The 18,058-nt window shown below is 46.5% G+C and overlaps 1 protein-coding gene across 1 annotated transcript in view; it reads left to right on the top strand.

Moving 5' to 3' along the window:
- Positions 1 to 17,480, top strand: part of POLR3A (RNA polymerase III subunit A) — a 40,470-nt gene extending 22,990 nt beyond the window's left edge. Inside the window, exons 22-31 of the mRNA XM_044420280.1 lie at positions 1,458 to 1,544; positions 2,815 to 2,897; positions 7,587 to 7,757; positions 8,631 to 8,724; positions 8,842 to 8,934; positions 9,769 to 9,933; positions 12,328 to 12,492; positions 12,944 to 13,075; positions 14,229 to 14,361; positions 15,175 to 17,480. Of these exons, the coding sequence (XP_044276215.1) occupies positions 1,458 to 1,544; positions 2,815 to 2,897; positions 7,587 to 7,757; positions 8,631 to 8,724; positions 8,842 to 8,934; positions 9,769 to 9,933; positions 12,328 to 12,492; positions 12,944 to 13,075; positions 14,229 to 14,361; positions 15,175 to 15,323 (1,272 nt within the window). The 3' untranslated portion in view covers positions 15,324 to 17,480. The remainder of the gene's footprint in view (positions 1 to 1,457; positions 1,545 to 2,814; positions 2,898 to 7,586; positions 7,758 to 8,630; positions 8,725 to 8,841; positions 8,935 to 9,768; positions 9,934 to 12,327; positions 12,493 to 12,943; positions 13,076 to 14,228; positions 14,362 to 15,174) is intronic.
- Positions 17,481 to 18,058: the final 578 nt, after the last annotated feature.

The raw sequence follows: 18,058 nt of genomic DNA, 5'->3' as shown, positions 1-18,058 counted from the left end.
TGTTATATGGACCTCACTAAACAATTCCTTAGCAGTTGTTCGTGCGTTGTAAATTTTTGGACCCACATGTTGAAGGGGATTGGAGTGTCTGATGTCAGCCCGGTTTATTCTGCAAGCTGCGTAGTGATTTTGCTTCTAGCTGTAGCCCTTGAGGGACTAATTTAAATGCTGACTAGTAGGCTGATCTTCTGAACAATGGAGCCATGCGATGCTCCTTAGTCATCTTCTTACTTTGATAAACTTTGCAGTGCTCATTCCTTCAACACTGGCCCGGTTTGAAGGACAGGGCAGGACAGGACAGGAAATAACAGGCTGCAGTGCCCACAAGCAGCCCTTGCCATAGCCAATCATGTCATGCAAACCCAGGGAATGTGGATCAAGTACAGGATAAGCAACCGTCACATAACCCATGAGCTGTTCTCAGGTTATGTAAGGATTGTTTGAGCCCTGAATAACCCACACTCACAGGAAATATTGAAAATGGGAGCCACTTGCACTGCAGCCTCAATGGTGTGTTAATCTGTCCATGGAGGCCCTTCATGTTGCTCACACTGGATTTGCAAGCTATTTATTCTAAGAGTGTAAGAGTAAATATAATCCCTGCAGTATCGCGTTGAACGAGCTTTCATGAGAGCTGTGTTAACACCAGAATTTACTGCTGCTTTGGTTTTATAAATGCCAAGCTCCTGGGTTTTTTAGTGTTTTGGTGTCTGTTTTGCCTGACTAACGCAAAAATGGCCATAATGATGGTTGTGATAGAACAGACCTCCTTGAAAAGGAGATGCCTGATCATCCAGATTGTCTGTAAAGCCTCTGACCAAAGGCCCATCTAGTCGAGCATCATGGTCCATGCAGTGGCCAGTCAGGTGCCTCTGGGAAGCGCACAAGGGGGATGTGAAGGTGGCCGTACTTTCGTGTTGTGGCTCCCCTGCAGCCGCTTTCGGTGCATGCTGCCTGAGAATCTCCAGGCCACACATGGCCACCATCACCAGGTGCCACTGACAGCCCCCTCTAATCCCATTTCAGAACTGTCTAAGGTAATGGCCATCACAACTTCTCGTGAAAGAGAATTCCCTAGATAATGTGCTGTATGTGTCCGAAATCTACCATCAAAGCAATCTTATTGGATGGCTCCCAAGCTGCATTTGGTTGGAAGGTTTTTCTCTTCAGCTTTCTTTTACCACCACTGAACTTTGTGCACGTGGAAAGAACAGCCATAGTCATTTTACTTCTGCTTGGCGTGTAGTTATTTCAAGCTTGCATTTAACTTTCTTCCCCGAAACTGTGTGAAGCTGGCTATTGTAGCATGAAATGCATTTCTGAGGTACTCTTGCCAATCTCTACTTCTTTTAACTAGTGTCGGATGCTGCCAGATGTGTAAGCTAATGGTGTCTTTAACTGTAAGGTTACACCGCTCACATAAGGCCCGGTTCTAAAGTATATATTCTTTGTTGCAGGAAATTAAAAAATTCATCAAGAACATGTCTGAAAAGATTAAAAAAACCAGGGACAAGTACGGCATTAATGACAACGGCACAACAGAGGTAATCTGCTTCTTAGCATCTACAGAGGTTGCGTGCCCTTTATCGTATGGAAATAGGGGGGTTTGTTCTTGTTTACCTGCAGCTCACCTTTGCTCTCACTCAGGGTCCATTGTCGGAGGACTCTCCATCCTGACCCTACCCGCATTGCACGTTGCTGTAGGAACCTGCCCTACACCAGCTTCTCAAATGGTGGTTTGGGAATGGGACACTCATTTGGTTGAAAGGGAGGAGGAGGAAATCCAGTCTCCAAGCCAGCCCTCTTGCACTTGCCATGGAGCAGTTGCAGCTTGAACCGCAGCCCTGTCCAGATGCTCAAAAAGCGGGGCCTTGCCATGTAGTCCCGCCCCTGATCTAATGGGCCTGATTACACGTCCCCACTCCTGCCTGTGTGTGCAGCCTGAGCATTGCTGCGGGAAGGGAGACTTGTTCCGGAGGACCCTTGCGCTGTACCTGAGGCTGCCAGGGTAGCGGGCTCTGCATCGCATGGGCTACGGCTCACGTTCCACTTGTGTGGAGATCGTCTTTGAAAGCCCTCGGAGCGCTAGAGTCAGCAGCGTTTACTTTCTTGGTTATGGGGGAGGCAGCACGGCGTTCTCTCCCTCATCTTCTTTACTGCAGATGTGCATAATATATGTGTCTGTGCTCAGCACTGGCATAACAAGGAACTGGCATATGCATTAGATGCAAGCTCTCCAATGATTTTGGCTTTTTCAGGACCTGAGGGAAGGAACTGGAAGCTCAAGGATTCAAGTGCTTGATATGAACACAGGCAGGGTTGTTTTTTTTTTTAAGGCATTCCTGACAACTTGTCAAAATACAAAAATGGTACAGTGATTTTTCGGGGGTCGCAGGTACCAGGAAACACAGGCTGGCTCTGGAAAATAGGGGGAATGGACCCAATGTAATCAGAAATGCTACAGCTCTGTGTAGTTTGCACCCCACCAGTAAAAGTATCCAGGTCTCAAGGAATCTTCCTATGGACACAACCAGTTACAATGTCTGCAGATTTATGTATCTTGACAATATGTAATTTTGTGTCAGCATCCAGTTTTCAGAGAATTCTGTCTCTGATTAAAACAGCAGAAATTCAAGGAATGGGTAGGCAGACTTTTGTCCTTGAGGGCCATGTGCCATTTTGTTTGGGGCTGTGCACAGACAGAGTACGTACACAAATATGCATCCACCTTGCACGGCGTGTGGTGAGAACGCACTGCTGCTAGTCTGGGCTACTGAACACATGCCTAATAGTTTTGATTCTTTATCACTTTAGCCGTATGTTTTGTACCAGTTGGACCGGATTACTCCAACCCAGTTGGAGAAGTTTCTGGAGGTCTGCAGAGAGAAATATATGAGGTATGTTTTTTGTTTTAATGAACCTGCTTTGAATTGATACAGCCGTTTCAAATAGTCAAAATGACCGTTGTCTTTCTTAGGCAGAAATTAAGAACCTATCAGTGAAAGTGAAAGTAACTTGGAACCAAAGTTTATCTTTTCTCCCAAGCATCTGTGATAATGTTACTGAATGAAAAACAAGAATAAAAATGGCTCTGAACTGTTATAACATTCATGGCAATAAACCTGTGAACATTTTCACCAAAATGTATTAGGAAATGGTTTTTCTCCTCTTGTACATAATTTCAATACCTCATATACTTGCTATTCCCTAAACCTTAAAATCTAGTAATTTTTTGTACATGCCATTTTTATATATATGAGAAGCTCACATTTTGGTGCTTTACCCAAGCAAAGTATAAATTCAAGCCCTAGGATTTATTTGTAATACTACAGGGTAATGGGTAACACCACAGTTGTTCAATGGACTTTAAGACCGTTTATTTTTTTAAAAGTTACATTGACTGCTTGAATTGATTTTAAAATAGCTATTAAACTTCGCATTATAGAGAACGGGTGTAACTAGCTTTGCTTCTTACAGTGCTTATTGCCTTTCATCAAGTCATGGTAAATTCAGAATGACCCAAGTTAGAATCAATGGATAAAAAAGGAGATTTAAAATTTGCAAATTATACTGTGACTCAGCTTCTTCAACTATGGCAGTGTCACTAATAATAATAATAGACCAGGAAGTGTGCGAGCCAATTGTTTCTCATTCATTCATTCATTTTCCATATTGCCCAATTAGGAGAGCTATCCCGATGTTTCACAACATGGTAACAATTAGCATAAAACCTCAAATACACATGTGAGCCTCATGTGACAATGATGACTCCAAGAAAACCCACAAATTACAAAGCTGCTCCTTCAGGAGGATGTGATCCAGATATGGCCCTGCCCAGAACGGGACGAACGCACACAATCCAGTCACCCACTAATCCAGACTTCTGTTGCTGCCAGACACTGATTTCGCACATTCATAACTTCACCAGATAAACCTGAAAAATGGCTCGGCATACTGTTGGCAGCGTGTGCCAAAACGCCAGATTATCCCGCTTAGTTACTTCATGTGGTTGTTAAGCTGTATGGGGGACAAAAATGCCACTGTAGCACCCCATACTGGAGAATTCACAGGGCTGAGCAGGATGCCCAAGCATCATCTGTCGGAGTTGGCCATCCAAACAGAAGTGACGCGTGATCCCTCCCTCTCCGAGTGTGAGCTCAGTTGTCCGTGAAGGATTTCATGGTATGTGATGCTGAAAGTTGCCAAGTGATCAGGGGAATCAACGGATTCATATCCGCCATGTCCTTTTGCTGACCAAGCCTTGGGTGGCATATGAATGAAATAAATATTTTAAATTTTTATACCTGATTTAGATATTCTGAATGATACCAAGTCTTTGAAAGTGTCCAGGGCACTATTTTCAGCTGCTTTCCATGAGAAGGCTTCTTTAGGTGCTGCTGATGAAATAACGAAACAAGAGATAATTCGGAAATCTTGTCACTTCAGATTCAGCTCAGAATTGGGATTATGTTTATATGTGCAATTTATATAAGTAATGTTTTTCTGCAGCATATATATTTTTGCTATTACATATCAGTATAATGCATTGGACTCATATTTTCTAATAGTAATTATGTTGCTTTCACTTGCTAAAGGGTGAAACTGACTTTGTCTATGGTTTTCTTAAATTTTTATCCCAACTTTTAGCCCATGACAGGGTAAAAATAGCAGCAAAAAAAAAGAGCAGCACTCACACCATAGAGTGAAGCAGTGTAGAAACAGCTGTGGAAAAGGGGCATGTTTTGAGCTTCATGATACAACCGTCTTTGTTGAAGCTAAGCAGCTTGGATCTGGTTGATGTCTTGAAGAGAGACCTCTGGGGAAATGCCTACTTAGATTGATCTGTTTGAGCTTCTTGGAGAAGGACATATGCATAATAAAAATGGCTTAGTTAACCACCTCCAGTATTTGCAATTACATTAAAGGTCAAAGTTGTTCATCTTGGGTTTGCTCCCCAGTGAGAACTGTTTGCTTCTTTTCAGGGTCTACCTGTAGAAACATTCCAGTGTTCATTTTAGCGTCCGCATCCTCTCTCAAGGCTGGTGGAGGCATTTAAAAACTCTGAATTTGGGGTGTGTAAATACTTATCTGTAAAATCAGACCCAAACATAAGGAGGAAGGCCCTTTTTCTGGGGATCATGGATTTGGGGGGGGGGGGGGGAGGTTTTTTCATTTGAAGCGTTCCACTTTGGCGTTGGGGGAAATAAGCTACCCTGGTTGCCAAACAGCACTTATCCTGATTCTGACCCTGGATTTTGGAACGCTGGGGCTGTTTTTAAGAGAAGTGCTGGAAGGGGACAGTGCTAGTTCTGAGGCTGCTGCTGCGTGGCGTTGCTTGTCTGTAGAAAAGTTCCATGGCATGCCGTAGGATTATTTCGCTGGGATGTAACTCAGGGTGACAGCTGTCCTCTGCTCTGCTGTTTTCTTCTTGCGTAAGGTCTCTTGCAAAGCATATTGCTGACATGACTCTGCGCATCTTGGAGTCCCACTTTACCCCACGTGCTACGCGAGGACAAGTTGATTTTTTTTTCTTTTTTTTTTGATACTGGCCTCCTTGGCTGTTCGTGTAAGAAAAGGACACTCTTGCTGAATGCTGTGCTTATTTGGGCATTTGCACGGAGGCTGGTCCGGCGCCTTTGGCAAGAACCCCAGCTGAACATCCTCTGCCAAATTAACCCATTAATATTATTATGAAAGGCATCTCTTTGGGTGTCACGCCGTTTATATCCTGGGTACGCCTGGCACGCACGTCCTCTGTACTGTAGTTATCAAAAGGCTGATTTATTTTTCTTACGGACTGAAATCATTCCACTCTGTCTAGGCAGCCTTCAAAAGCATTTCAGAATAGAGCAATTCCAAAGGAGACCCTGATAGACCATCTCTTCCTATATCCCCATTTTGTAATTATTTTCATTGTAGATGCCATCAATAACAAAGGAGGTTTTTTACTACTGTGTGCAGCATGGGTCCTCAGACTACAGCCCGGGGGGCCGGATCCAGCCCGCCATGCCCCTTTATCCGGCCCGCCATGCCCATGTGGACCTGCTGCCGCTCACCTCGCCCCACGCACAGGGAGGCAGCGGTTTGCTCGCTCGGAGAAAACCATCTCCAAGCGAGCAAGCCGCTGTCTCGTGTGCCTGCCTCGCGGTGTGTGCCCACCCCTGCCTTGCCTCCCCTCGCCCTGTGCCCCACCTCAGTGCACATGCCCGCATGCCCCACACCACCCCTGCCCCGGCCCATGTGCACCACCGGCACCACCCTTCCAGGCCGCGCCCAGCACCGGCAGCTTTCAGCTGGCCCCCCGGTGAAAAAGTTTGAGGACCCCCGGTGTGCAGTATTCTGCATTAGCCGTGGCAGTTCGCACAGTAGATCAGATATATGAAAAGCTCAGAGGAGGCTTTAAAGCGCTGCAAGTAGAGAATCCATGTGCAGGGGGTTCCTGTAGATTCAGCAGAGCCCTGGCCTCCCAGCACACATGGATGTTCATGGGCAGCAGAAGGGGAGAATGGGGATCCACGTGTCCCGAAGCTTGCTCCACCTTCTGCGGTTTGCGGGAGCGGGAAAGGGCATCAAAGACCTTTTCACCAATGTGTGTTTTCTGGCAGACAACCGGTTCAGCAGCCTTTCCTTTGCAAGCTGAGCAGAAGGAACAAGTTCTGTTGCAGGAGAGGGCAGGGGGTCAGCAGTCCTTTTTGACCCGCCTGTATTTTATACTCCATTGGTTAGTCTTCTGGAGTCTCTGTATTGAATAAAAAAGATAGGATATACTGGTAATGACTCCAGCTGTCTGCACAAGCAATGGATTCAGTATACCTTCATTCAGACAAGGATACCCAGGCATGTCAGTTGGCAGTGTTCCCTGTCGCAGTCTCGATAAGCCATGTACCTTATCAGTTACCTTTACTGAAAAGTTGTCATCCTGGAGAATAAATCTGTAACTGAGCCTCTCTGCTTGAATACCCTTCCCTGGGAAATATCTCTGGACTGTCCTGTGAGCCACCAGCCACTGAAGCTGATGAGGAGATTGCTTCAGGCAGATGCACATGCGGGTGGATGATTCTGCAAGAGCACCAGTGGAAAATCAGGGTTTTATTTCCTGTCTCTTTCAGCTTGGCTTGGCTTGAAGCTCCTGGCCCTTATCCTTGAAAGTGTGTTGCCAACGCTTGGTGAATTCTCAGAATAAGTTCACAAATTTCCAGCAGTCAGCAGGTGGAGCTTTTGGGCCCTCACCAGGACCCAAATCCCAATAACGACCATAATGGATCATGCAGAACAAGAAGAAAATTATGCATATACTTCAGTGCACAATTAATGTCCACAGTCCTCAGAATTCAGCAGCTCTTGGTGCACACATTTGATTTTCATTCCAAATAGCCACAGCCTTGACTACACTCTTCGATGAGCAGTTTCTGTTTTCGCCGCAGACTAAGAGTTCCCCCGTGCTGCACTGAGTCCTTTTGCTTTTTGTCCAGTAATGCGAGTCTCGGTCCTTGGAGTTGTGTGTTCTGTGGCAGCTCAGCCGTGAGCTACCCAAGTGGGATTGCAGATGCAGAAGCAGTGAACACCTCCTTCGCTTTGCATCCTAGGGCACAGATGGAGCCCGGCTCTGCAGTGGGAGCGCTCTGTGCGCAGAGCATCGGCGAGCCTGGCACACAGATGACTCTGAAGACCTTCCATTTTGCTGGTGTCGCCTCGATGAACATCACGCTCGGAGTGCCAAGAATCAAAGAGATCATCAATGCCTCCAAGTCAATCAGGTCCTCTATCCAGACTTATTGCCAAGTTAGTCGCAGAAGGGGAAATTGGGTTGGGATGATTGTCAGGACTCTCTCTGAGAGACGGAGGCTTTATCTTTTAAAAGTCAGATAGCAGTGTCAAGATAACTGTGCCAGAGTCACCGAGAACCATTTACTGCTTGTGCCTAAAGTGGCAAGAGAAGAGAAAAGGGGGTTGATTTGCTGATTCTGCTAAAATGTATAAACCCAAAGTTGGCTGGTGAAATCAAGGGAAAATGATCGACCAGATCAAGGTTTCCAACTTGGAAGACTAATCTTTAGTTTTATTTACTGTTAACCTGATTGGAAGAGCCTTTGTGGTGGGCAGGGAAGAGATATGAATAACACATAAATGGGAGTACAAATAAATATCCAAAAGGTTAAGTCTGCCCTGCAGTGTACCCCTAGTGTACTCAGTGGGACCTCTGAGTCGGCATGTATAAAATTGCCTCGTAAAACATTGTAGGTAAATTTGCTTTATGCTGTATGACTAAAGGAATGAGCCATAAAATCAATGCTAGTGTTTTGCTGCCCAGCAGCTCCAGGGGCTGCACTATGTCTTACTGGTTTCAAGATAGACCGAGAGTAACACTTAAAACTTTCAGATGCTTCTTACTGAAAAGTGGCCATTTCCAGTGGCCCGCAGCTTAACCCCAGGGACCGAATTATAGTTACGCAGCGTATATTCTTTTAGATGTAAAGCATGTAGGCGGCATGTGTTGTTCTCTTCTACCATGCTTTGTTCCGAGCTGCGATATGGACCACAGAGAGTACTAAGGGCACTTTTTTTGGGTGTACATAAAGATACTGACCCGGCACACATTTCACAACTGTGCCTTTGCCGTTTATGTGTAGCACACCAATCATCACGGCCCACCTTGACGTTGATGATGATTCGGACTTCGCCCGGTTGGTCAAAGGAAGAATAGAGAAGACGCTCCTCGGAGAGGTACTCTGCTCCTTCCTGCAGCTTAATATCCACTCCGCAGGTCCAGCTCTGTGCCGAGGCGGAGGCATTATCCCTTCCTGTGCACTCATTTCTCTGTCTGCGCTTTGTGACCTACAGATTTCAGAGTACATTGAAGAAGTTTTCCTTCCTGATGACTGCTTTATTCTTGTCAAGCTGTCCTTAGAGCGGATTAGACTGCTAAGGCTGGAGGTGAGTGTGCCCACTTTTTCCAGACAGGGTGTGATCACATCTACGCTGAATTCACCATGTGATTATTCTCTAGTTTAGCTCATAGATTTTTGACTTAGAGCTGCCATGCAAACATTATGAGCGCAACAAAATCCTGATGTTCCTGTGAGTAAGCAACTGCTAGAGTGGTTTGCCGTGGTCTCTCTTTAGGCCATGTAAGACTAAGATTCTCTCAAATGCAAAGACGGGTCAGTTTGATTTCCTTGGAAACCCCACCCCTCCCATGGCTGCTGCGGCCGCTGTGGTCTTGAGGCAGAGACGGACTCGGCTCGGCTCGGCTCGGCTCTCTACCTCGTTCTCTCAGTCTAGCCAAACTGCACAATAGAAGAAGTGAGCAGCTGCAAAGCAACATGCATTTTTACTTTCTTCCAACATGGAATTTAATCTGCAGATGATGGTGGTGGGAAATTGAGGCACGAGTAAGCAGAGGGATGAAGTGAACTATTTATTTCTTCTGCTAGTAAGCTGGATGTGTAAGAACGGTGCATGAGTCACTTGGACCATCTTGTAATAATATCTGAGTCCCCCTTAGTCTCTGTGAGCAGGAGGTTCAAGTGCCTAGTCGCCCCAGTGGTCACATTTTCAGACAGGACTATTTCTGGGGCTCCCCGATAGTCGCAAGCATCCCTCCTATGAATAGAATAACGTGCTCCGATGGCTGTCAAATAATCCACTGCAGGCATTTTGCCAAACTAGTATTTTGGGTACCTTGTAGAATAGAAATTGCCTGCCTGCAGAACTGGACCTAGCATCAGAAGGATTATGCAAATAACAAAGTGATATTTTCGGCCACAGGTTAACGCAGAGACCGTGCGGTATTCTATTTGTGTCTCCAAGCTGAGAGTGAAGCCGGGGGACATTGCTGTCCATGGTGAAGCTGTTGTTTGTGTTACTCCCCGAGAAAACAGCAAGAGCTCCATGTACTATGTCTTGCAGTCCCTGAAAGAAGAACTCCCAAAGGTGAGGCTTTGTAAATATGTGCTGTTGGCATCAAATGGAACTGCTTGAGCTCTTGCAGCAAAGCAAAGCATTTGTTGTATTCACAGGTATAGGCATATTCCTAAAAGAACAACTTTTAAATTAAAATTCTGCCATGCCATTTCTTATCCTTCCTCCTTCTCTGACTGGTTTGGGTTGTTTCTTCACCTGAAGAACCCCTGGTAGCTAAAAAAAAGTTGGGAATTTTGTACCTAATAAAATGCATGTATATTTATAGAAGAGGGTATTATCCTATAGCTGCTAACTTGAAATATTTTATACATGAGCTCACAGAACTAGAGCTGTGCTGGTTAGGTGGATGCTTTAGGTAGTTGCTGCCCTTGCTGAAATTCCTTTTAGGGGACCCTTAATTTCTTGGGTATTTCTCCTGAAGAGGAACACTCAAATTTGCTTAAGTTTTGTTTTAGATTTTGTGTGTGTGTAGGGGTGGTGGGGGGCACTCTTAATTATAATGGGCTGGTTGCAGACTTTGTTAAATTCATAAGTAGACAGTTGAAGTCTGTGGGCAGAATCTATTGGGGCATTTATGCCCCTGCTAATTATCTTGAACCCAGTTAATAATCTTAAACAAGGGGGACCTCGTGCTGCAAAGATTCTGTGCTTTCCAGAGGAAGCCTTGAACTGAATGGAAATGCCTGCTTCTTTGTGAGGACTGGTCAGCAGGCCTTCCCTGCGCAAGCTTTGCTGACCTGTCGTACTTCAGAAATGAGTGTGTTTTGCCCTCTTCTGGGTAGCTACCAGAAACTCTCTTTTCTGGGTACCTAAATGCCTGTTTCTCAAGTGTTGGGTGTCCCTTGTGGACGGAAATTGGTGGGGTGCAAGAGAATCAGTAATGGCATAAGTACCTTCTTGGATTCCATTGAATGGGACCTACATTCATCAGAACTTAAAATACCATTGATTTCATTGGGTCTCATGCTTGATTGAACCTGGATCCAACCCACAGCAGCTTTGTGGCAGCAGCAAAGCCTGTGGCCCACCTGGCTGATCCGTGATGATGTCACAAAGGAGCCAAGCAACAGGGAGAAGCTTGAGCAAAGGGGTGGGTAGAGGGAAGGAGTATGCCGCAGGATGGAAAGGGTGAGCAGAGGAAGCAGGGGTTCTGGGGGGTGGGGGAGATGGGAAATGGTAGTCGAAGTCCATGTGAAGTCCTAATGCACAGGCAGGATGCATGGGAGGGAGCACTCCCTGACCTATAGAGGTCCCAAGCCTGTTGGGCCTTGGAGGGTGAACACCAGGGTCCTCACCTGGGTTTGCACACAGGTGATGAAAGTTGAATGCTTTGGCTGGGGGGCAGTAGCAAAATGAGGAGCAGGACAAAGAGGAGGAGGTGGCGGCCGTTTGATGAAACTAGTGGCGTGTTAATTTGAAGTACAGGTTGCTATCTTGACTTAAACACAGTCCGTGATTGTGCGGCTGATTGGTTCCCCTGTATATACCTCAGCTGTCCAAACTGCATACCAGGGTGAAAATGAATTATCTAGTATTTATTTTTAAAATTCCCTGGTGGCATCCACTAATATAAGATATAATTACAATGCCTCAGCCTTTGAATAACAATGGGATTGAAAGTTAACAAAACCATAAAGCTACCAAGCTGAGCAAAGGCAAGAGCCTGAGCTTAACGAATGTTAAATGCCTGAGCAGATAACATCTTGAACCAGTGCCGAAAAGGTGGCCATGCTGGCGCCAGTCCAACTTTCTTAGGGAGTGTTTCCTAGAGCGGTGGCACAGCCGCGGAGCCATTTTCTCCTCTGTACATGTGCATTACGTGGCACCAGCTAATAATAGCTGAAGGTGGTCTTCAGTTCCCATGTGTGGGCTGGATGGGATGGGAGGAGCTCCTCCCTGGGATGTTTGGGTCCCAAGCCATCTAGGGCTTTAAGTTTGGAAGTGAATAGGCAGCCGGGAATGTACTATCGCTTCACCTAGCTCATCGGTCAGAATTCTAGCCTCTGAATTCTGAGCTAATTGCAGCCTCCAAATCATCTTCAAGTGCAGCCGTATTTATAAGAGGCTCTGAGCAAGCCAGCGGGGAGCATGGCACATTGTACCTGATCTGGAGTGCCACAGGTCCTGTCCTGGTTAGGAATCGCGTTTTAATCCTTCCGGGAGTGATCCTAGCATTATGGGCTTCTTTTCCTTGAGCTTTCTGGCTAAACTGCCTTCACAGAGGTCTCATGAAAAAATTCTTAGTGGTGTGTGTGGGACTCCCAAGCTTATAGGAGAAAGTGAAAAGGGCAAAGACGATGGATTTTCGTACATTACAGATGATCCTGTTGCTCTGACTTAGGTAAGGCGTGCCATAGTTTCTGTTCTTTGTGCACACATCTTTCTTTTCTTTCTACCACAAAGGTGGTTGTGCAAGGGATCCCAGAAGTGGCTCGCGCTGTAATTCATATCGATGAACAGAGCGGGAAGGAGAAGTACAAGCTGCTGGTGGAGGGCGACAACCTGCGAGCTGTCATAGCCACACATGGAGTCAAAGGAACAAGGACCACATCTAACAACACTTACGAGGTATCGGGAGGGTGGCGTGTGATGCTGAGCGAGAGACAGGCCTGAGCGTGTGGAGCTCCTCGGTTCATCCACAAGCCTGCTAGGAGGCCTAACGCAAGCTGCCCTCTTTCAGCCTGAACTGTCCCCTCTGCAGGAGGTGGATTGCAATGCCTACCTCACAGAGTTGTTCTAAGGATTAACGTAAGACGATAGAGTGAATCAGTGAACTTACAGGAAGTGCTTTTCAAACACTGGTCAGGACGATAATCATCAGAATCAAGAAGAAACATGAAACTTGCTTCTAATGGGAATGAGAGCGTTTCAAGTAGAAGCCAAGCCCCATTTTTAAGTGGAGAGGTTTGATGAAGGCTGGGACGCAGGGAAAGGAGTTGCTTCAAGAAACCACAGTGGCATGTGCAAGCCAAATCAATGTTTTGCCCCTTCGTGAAGCCCCCAAAACCTTCTCTTTCAGGTTGAGAAGACTTTGGGCATTGAGGCTGCTCGAACTACCATTATCAATGAAATTCAGTACACAATGGTGAACCACGGCATGAGCATTGACCGGAGACATGTCATGTTGCTGTCCGACCTGATGACCTACAAGGTCTGTTTTGTCTCTTTCCTCACTGTCTTGGTTGTCACCACACTCTCTCTCATCTTCCCTGTCAAGTAACTGTGGCTGAAGAAATTGTGTGGAAATATTTCAACAGGGCCCCTGTGAACATCCTCCATTTCACAGGCAGGCATGTAGCAGAGAGCCTGGAAGTGGGAGCCCAGTGACGGTGGCTCTGCTTTCTCTGAAGCCTGCAGTAAGGCTTGAGTTGAGCAGGCAAGGTTGGAACCCCTCCCTGGGTGCCACACAGCAGAATTAGCTCCAATTCAGAATTAGCTGCTGGCGGGCTGTATCCAGAACTCACCTATATGGTCAGCTGAGGCCCCGTTTGCTTCTGGAGGTTCCCACAATCTGCTGAGCGGCACGTGCCGTTCACGTACAGCACCCACCCCCATGGCAGAAGCCCCCATGCGCATGAAAGCACCCGGTATGGACAGCTCTTCATGCAGCAGAGTGTAAGTGCAGATGTTAGTTCCACTTCCAGGGCAAGGTGGGGCGAAAAAGGACACAGGATGCGCTTTCTAGGAGAGGACCCTCCCAGTTGTTTCAGCCCTTTCCTGGGAGCAATCCATCAGCCAGCTTCCTTCTCCCTTTTTTCCTTCTCGGTTCTTCTCTTTCCTGACACCTACAATCAGGGACGGGAAAATGGCCCTCCAGTATTGTACCCACCCTGCTTCTTCCTGCCTTTCCTGCAAAAGACAGGAGATTATGAGCTGGTATTCTGGCAGCAGCTGCTGCTCTGCAGGGCCCCCTGTTCCTCACCCGGGTGAACAGGGAGGGCTTCATCCCTGCCAGCCAAAGCAAGATGCCACCACGCTTCCTTGTGCCCATTTCGTCCCTAGCCTTGGAAAAGGAAACTGGGTGCCGCTTGCTGGCTGTGGCCAAGGGAACAAGAAGGGGATGCCAGCTTCAAACCTGCACATCTCTTAGTCACATGCCTTTCCAGATGGTGGAAGTGCTCTGCTCCGGCATGTCCTTTTGGCTGCAACTGACCATGTGTTCTGTGCAGCATTTGTGGTGCTAGCACTGGGACACAGCAGGATGCTGCCCCGTATGTCTTGCTGATCACCCCATCCCTTCTTTTGGCCAGTGTGAACCGTTGCTGACTTTTGTTTCCTCATTGTCTGCCCGGCTTGGAAACCAGGGTGAAGTTTTGGGGATTACGAGGTTTGGCCTGGCGAAAATGAAGGAGAGTGTATTAATGCTTGCTTCGTTCGAAAAGACGGCGGACCATCTCTTTGACGCTGCATACTTTGGGCAGAAGGACTCGGTGTGTGGTAAGTATCCTGGGTTAGCTTGTAGCTGAACTGAGAGGGATGCCTGCCTCTACACACAGCTCTTTAAATGAATTGCAAGCGTGCATAACATAAGCAAAATCATTTAAAATTCCAGGATAGTTCAAGAAAAATGGAGCAGGGTCTTTGTTTACTGCTATCCCAAATTCCCTTGGGTATGGTACAGTCCAAGTTTGGCTTTTCTTTTGCAAGAAAGCTAGGTGCTGATTGGTTTTATGCCTGCTCTGTAATTGTATAGTAGTGTTCTTATAATGAAATTGTGAAGGTTTTATAATGTACTTCCGCTTAATTGCCTCCTGTCTCAGGAGACGACTTCAGCTGAGAGGTGAAATGCGTAGTCTACATGGAAGTGGGCCACTAGGTTAAGTCCATTGTATCCCCAGTCCAAAAAATTTCTGGAATCCTGGCTGGGGGAAAACCTCCCCCACAGGCTTTGGAGAGCCTCTGCCTTCCAGAGGACACATGGACTGGACTGGGGTTACTTGCAGCCTAACCCAGGCGGCTTCATGCTGACATGAAGCACGTTTGACAGCACTTTTCCACTGGATTTTGTGGAATCTCTGCAAGAAGAGTGTCCTGTGATTGTGGCTGCTCCACAGAGAATCCATTTCCCCCAATGCTCATGACGTAGATTTGCAGATGATGATTGCTTTAGGTCAGTTTTTTCAGTCCGTACAAGTCGTCTTTTCAGGCGCCGCGCCTCTGCATGTTGAAGACCATGACACACAGGTCTACAGCCAAGACAGTGTGGGCAAAATGAACATTTAATATAAACTTCCCCTTGATCTTCCCTAGGTGTTTCTGAGTGCATCATCATGGGCATCCCAATGAACATCGGAACTGGACTGTTCAAGCTGTTGCATAAAGCGGACAAGGAAGCAAACCCGCCAAGAAGGCCCTTAATTTTTGACAACCCCGAATTTCATGTCCCCCTTACTGCATAGCAGCGGCACCACCCTGGCCAGCTAGCAGAAATTGAGTATGTTTGTCCTATGCCTCTCTAAAGAGGGTTAAGAAGTGGGGAACACACGAAAGCGTGATGCATGCAGCTGATCCACCCCTGATGCAGGTGTTTCCCTCTGAATGCAGTCAATCCACAGTGAAGTTCAGTTGGTGGAATTTGTTTCAAAAATCAAGGATGAAAAGCGGTGATACGGATTGTGAGACTTTCAGTCCCTCTGAAAGGGCATGGGCTTACTGCTGTTTCTTGGATTTGTGACGTAAGCTGCAGCTCCAGTAATAGGAACGTTTTCCTTTTGCCTCTGGCAGCTGTGACAAACATCTGTCAGCACATCCACAGTAATTCCTGCTCTGGTCTGTGTAGGACAGAGAAGAGGATGCCCTTCAGCGGCTTTACGCCACACGTCATGTTTGTGCGTTAAATGTGTCTCCGCGTTTGCTGCTCAGCTTTCCGAAACCACACTGACCGCAGAACCGTGGTGGTATTTCATATAATTTTGTTCAATACAGATTCTGTCACGGTGATTAATATTTTTAAGTGGACTGGAAATCCTGATTGGCTCGTGGCGATTGTCAGTTAACAGGAGAGCTTTGCTTAGCCCTGGGAAGCACGTAAAGATTGCCGTTCATCGCAGCGAGGATCCATCGGCAGCCGCCATTCGCACAGGAGCAGGGAATCTGGGGAGGCCGGGACTATGTCTGCATCATCAGTCAAACCGCCACTGCACATTCCCACTGCCCTGCAGAAGCAAAAGGATTCAGTCACTTGCCACCGGAATTCAGTGGCAAAGTGCCATGGAAAAGCGACTAGGTCAGGAGAACACACTGAATTTGATCTGTTTAGTGCTTTGTAGTGGGAGACCACTGATTAATTTTTTGCCACAGTGGAAGGGCAACGGGATCCGCAGCAGCGACTGCATGCAGCCCACCTCTGCCCTAGAGGATCTTGGGCAGTGCTGATTTTATTTATTTGGAAAGGGGATTCAGAACATGAGCTCATCAGGAAGGGTCCTGGCATTCAGATAGTACAGCCTAATTCACGCAGGTTTGATCTGCGTTAATAGTGAGCAGATCCTGAGCTCACCCTGACAAGCAGGACCATGTTCAAGCAATAGAACTGGGCCCTCGCCCAGCCTCTCCCAGCTGGTTCAGTTACACTTTGCTTCTGCATTGGATTGTGCCCAAACACAGCTGTATCGTGTGAATAAGAAATCTACAAAAATCGTTTCCATAATATGTACCACCTGTTCAATTGAATTTTAAAATCCTTGACTGAGGAAAGTATTTATATGAATGAACATACTTGGAACCCTTGGCTACCTTTATAGCAAGTAGCGCAATGCACAAGACAATGTGTGGGTATAACGACAGTGCTTTCCCCTCATCTTTTCATTTAAATTAGCTCTTCTTTATATTGGTTTGTGCATATAGAAGTTGGTTCCAAAACCACACTGCTTACGTAGGGAAGATCATTTCACTTTCTCACAATTGTTCTCTTTGTGTTTCTTAGTTTTCCTCCCATTGCTAAAGTATAAGGACTTGTTCTGGATGCCTTTTTGAATAGGAGGTAAAGGCTCAAACTAGCTCAAACTAGGCTATAGTAAACTGTCAGGAATAGAACTTGGACCAGAGGACAGTGCTGAGCTAAGAGAGCACTACCAAATATCTCCCACAGGTAGTGGGAGTTCCAAAAAGCACCACAGTTGCCTTCCCAGGCAAACCTGAAGCTTGCAAAGGAAAGTGGTTAAATTGGTTGACACACAAACTGTATGAACACTTTGGAAGTTAGAATACTCAAAGACATGAATTTGTGGGAAGAAATGGGCTATTTTGTACATCTGTTGGCGCTGATCTGTTTTTGGGACACTATCGGGGGGGGGGGGGGGCAACGGCCAGTCAGTTTGCCGAAGTCTGCTTCCAAACTTTTGATTTTGTTTGGATGGGCCTCTTTCATGGCGTAGTGGGTTTGTGTGCCCCAGCACCAGCTTCTCTCACCTTTGTGGCTCTGTTTTTACAAGGTCATCCCTGAATCTAGGAACAAGGGTATTTATTACTTCCATTCCAAAAGTTAAGAGGTATTGCGCTGCATGGAAAAATGCTTTTTTATACTATATATGTGAATAAAGGGGTTTTTTCCAGGATGCATATTAGAGTTCTTTTACTGACACAAATTGCAGATTAAAACTTCTAGAGATCCCTGCCATACAGCACAGCCATTTGGAATATGAGAGCCAGTGAGGTGCAGTGGTTAAGAGCATGGGACTGGGACTAAGACGACCTGGGTTCGAGTCCCCGCTCAGCCATGGAGCCAACTGGGTGACTTTGGGCCAGTCACAGACTCTCAGCCCAACCTACCTCACCGGGTTGTTGTTGTGAGGATAAGATGGAGGAGGAGAATGATGTAAGCTGCCTTGAGCCCTTTGTAGGAAAAAGGCAGGATATAAGTCAGTCAAACATGTGCCACTGTGGCACTCATTGATGCAAAGCACTGGTAATCCTGTGGATGGTCCTGCTGCATTTCCGTAGCTAGATTTTTCTTTTGCTTTTAGTACATAGATACATCTTCTCATGTGGAACCTCTTAAAAGTATACACTGCTCAAAGACATCACAGCCGAGAGCTGGCTCCCCAGCTCTTCTTCCTGCCTTTAGAGAGCACGGTCTAAGTATGTGTGTGTGTGTTGGGGGCAGGGAATGTTCAGGAAAGGAAAACTGAATTTC

The sequence above is a fragment of the Varanus komodoensis genome, unplaced genomic scaffold (assembly GCF_004798865.1).
Source record: "Varanus komodoensis strain SLA01 unplaced genomic scaffold, ASM479886v1 scaffold11, whole genome shotgun sequence".
In the NCBI taxonomy this organism is placed as follows: Eukaryota; Metazoa; Chordata; class Lepidosauria; order Squamata; family Varanidae; genus Varanus; species Varanus komodoensis.
The sequence above is the reverse complement of the archived record's forward strand: the minus strand, read 5'-3'. Positions and strand labels throughout refer to the sequence as shown.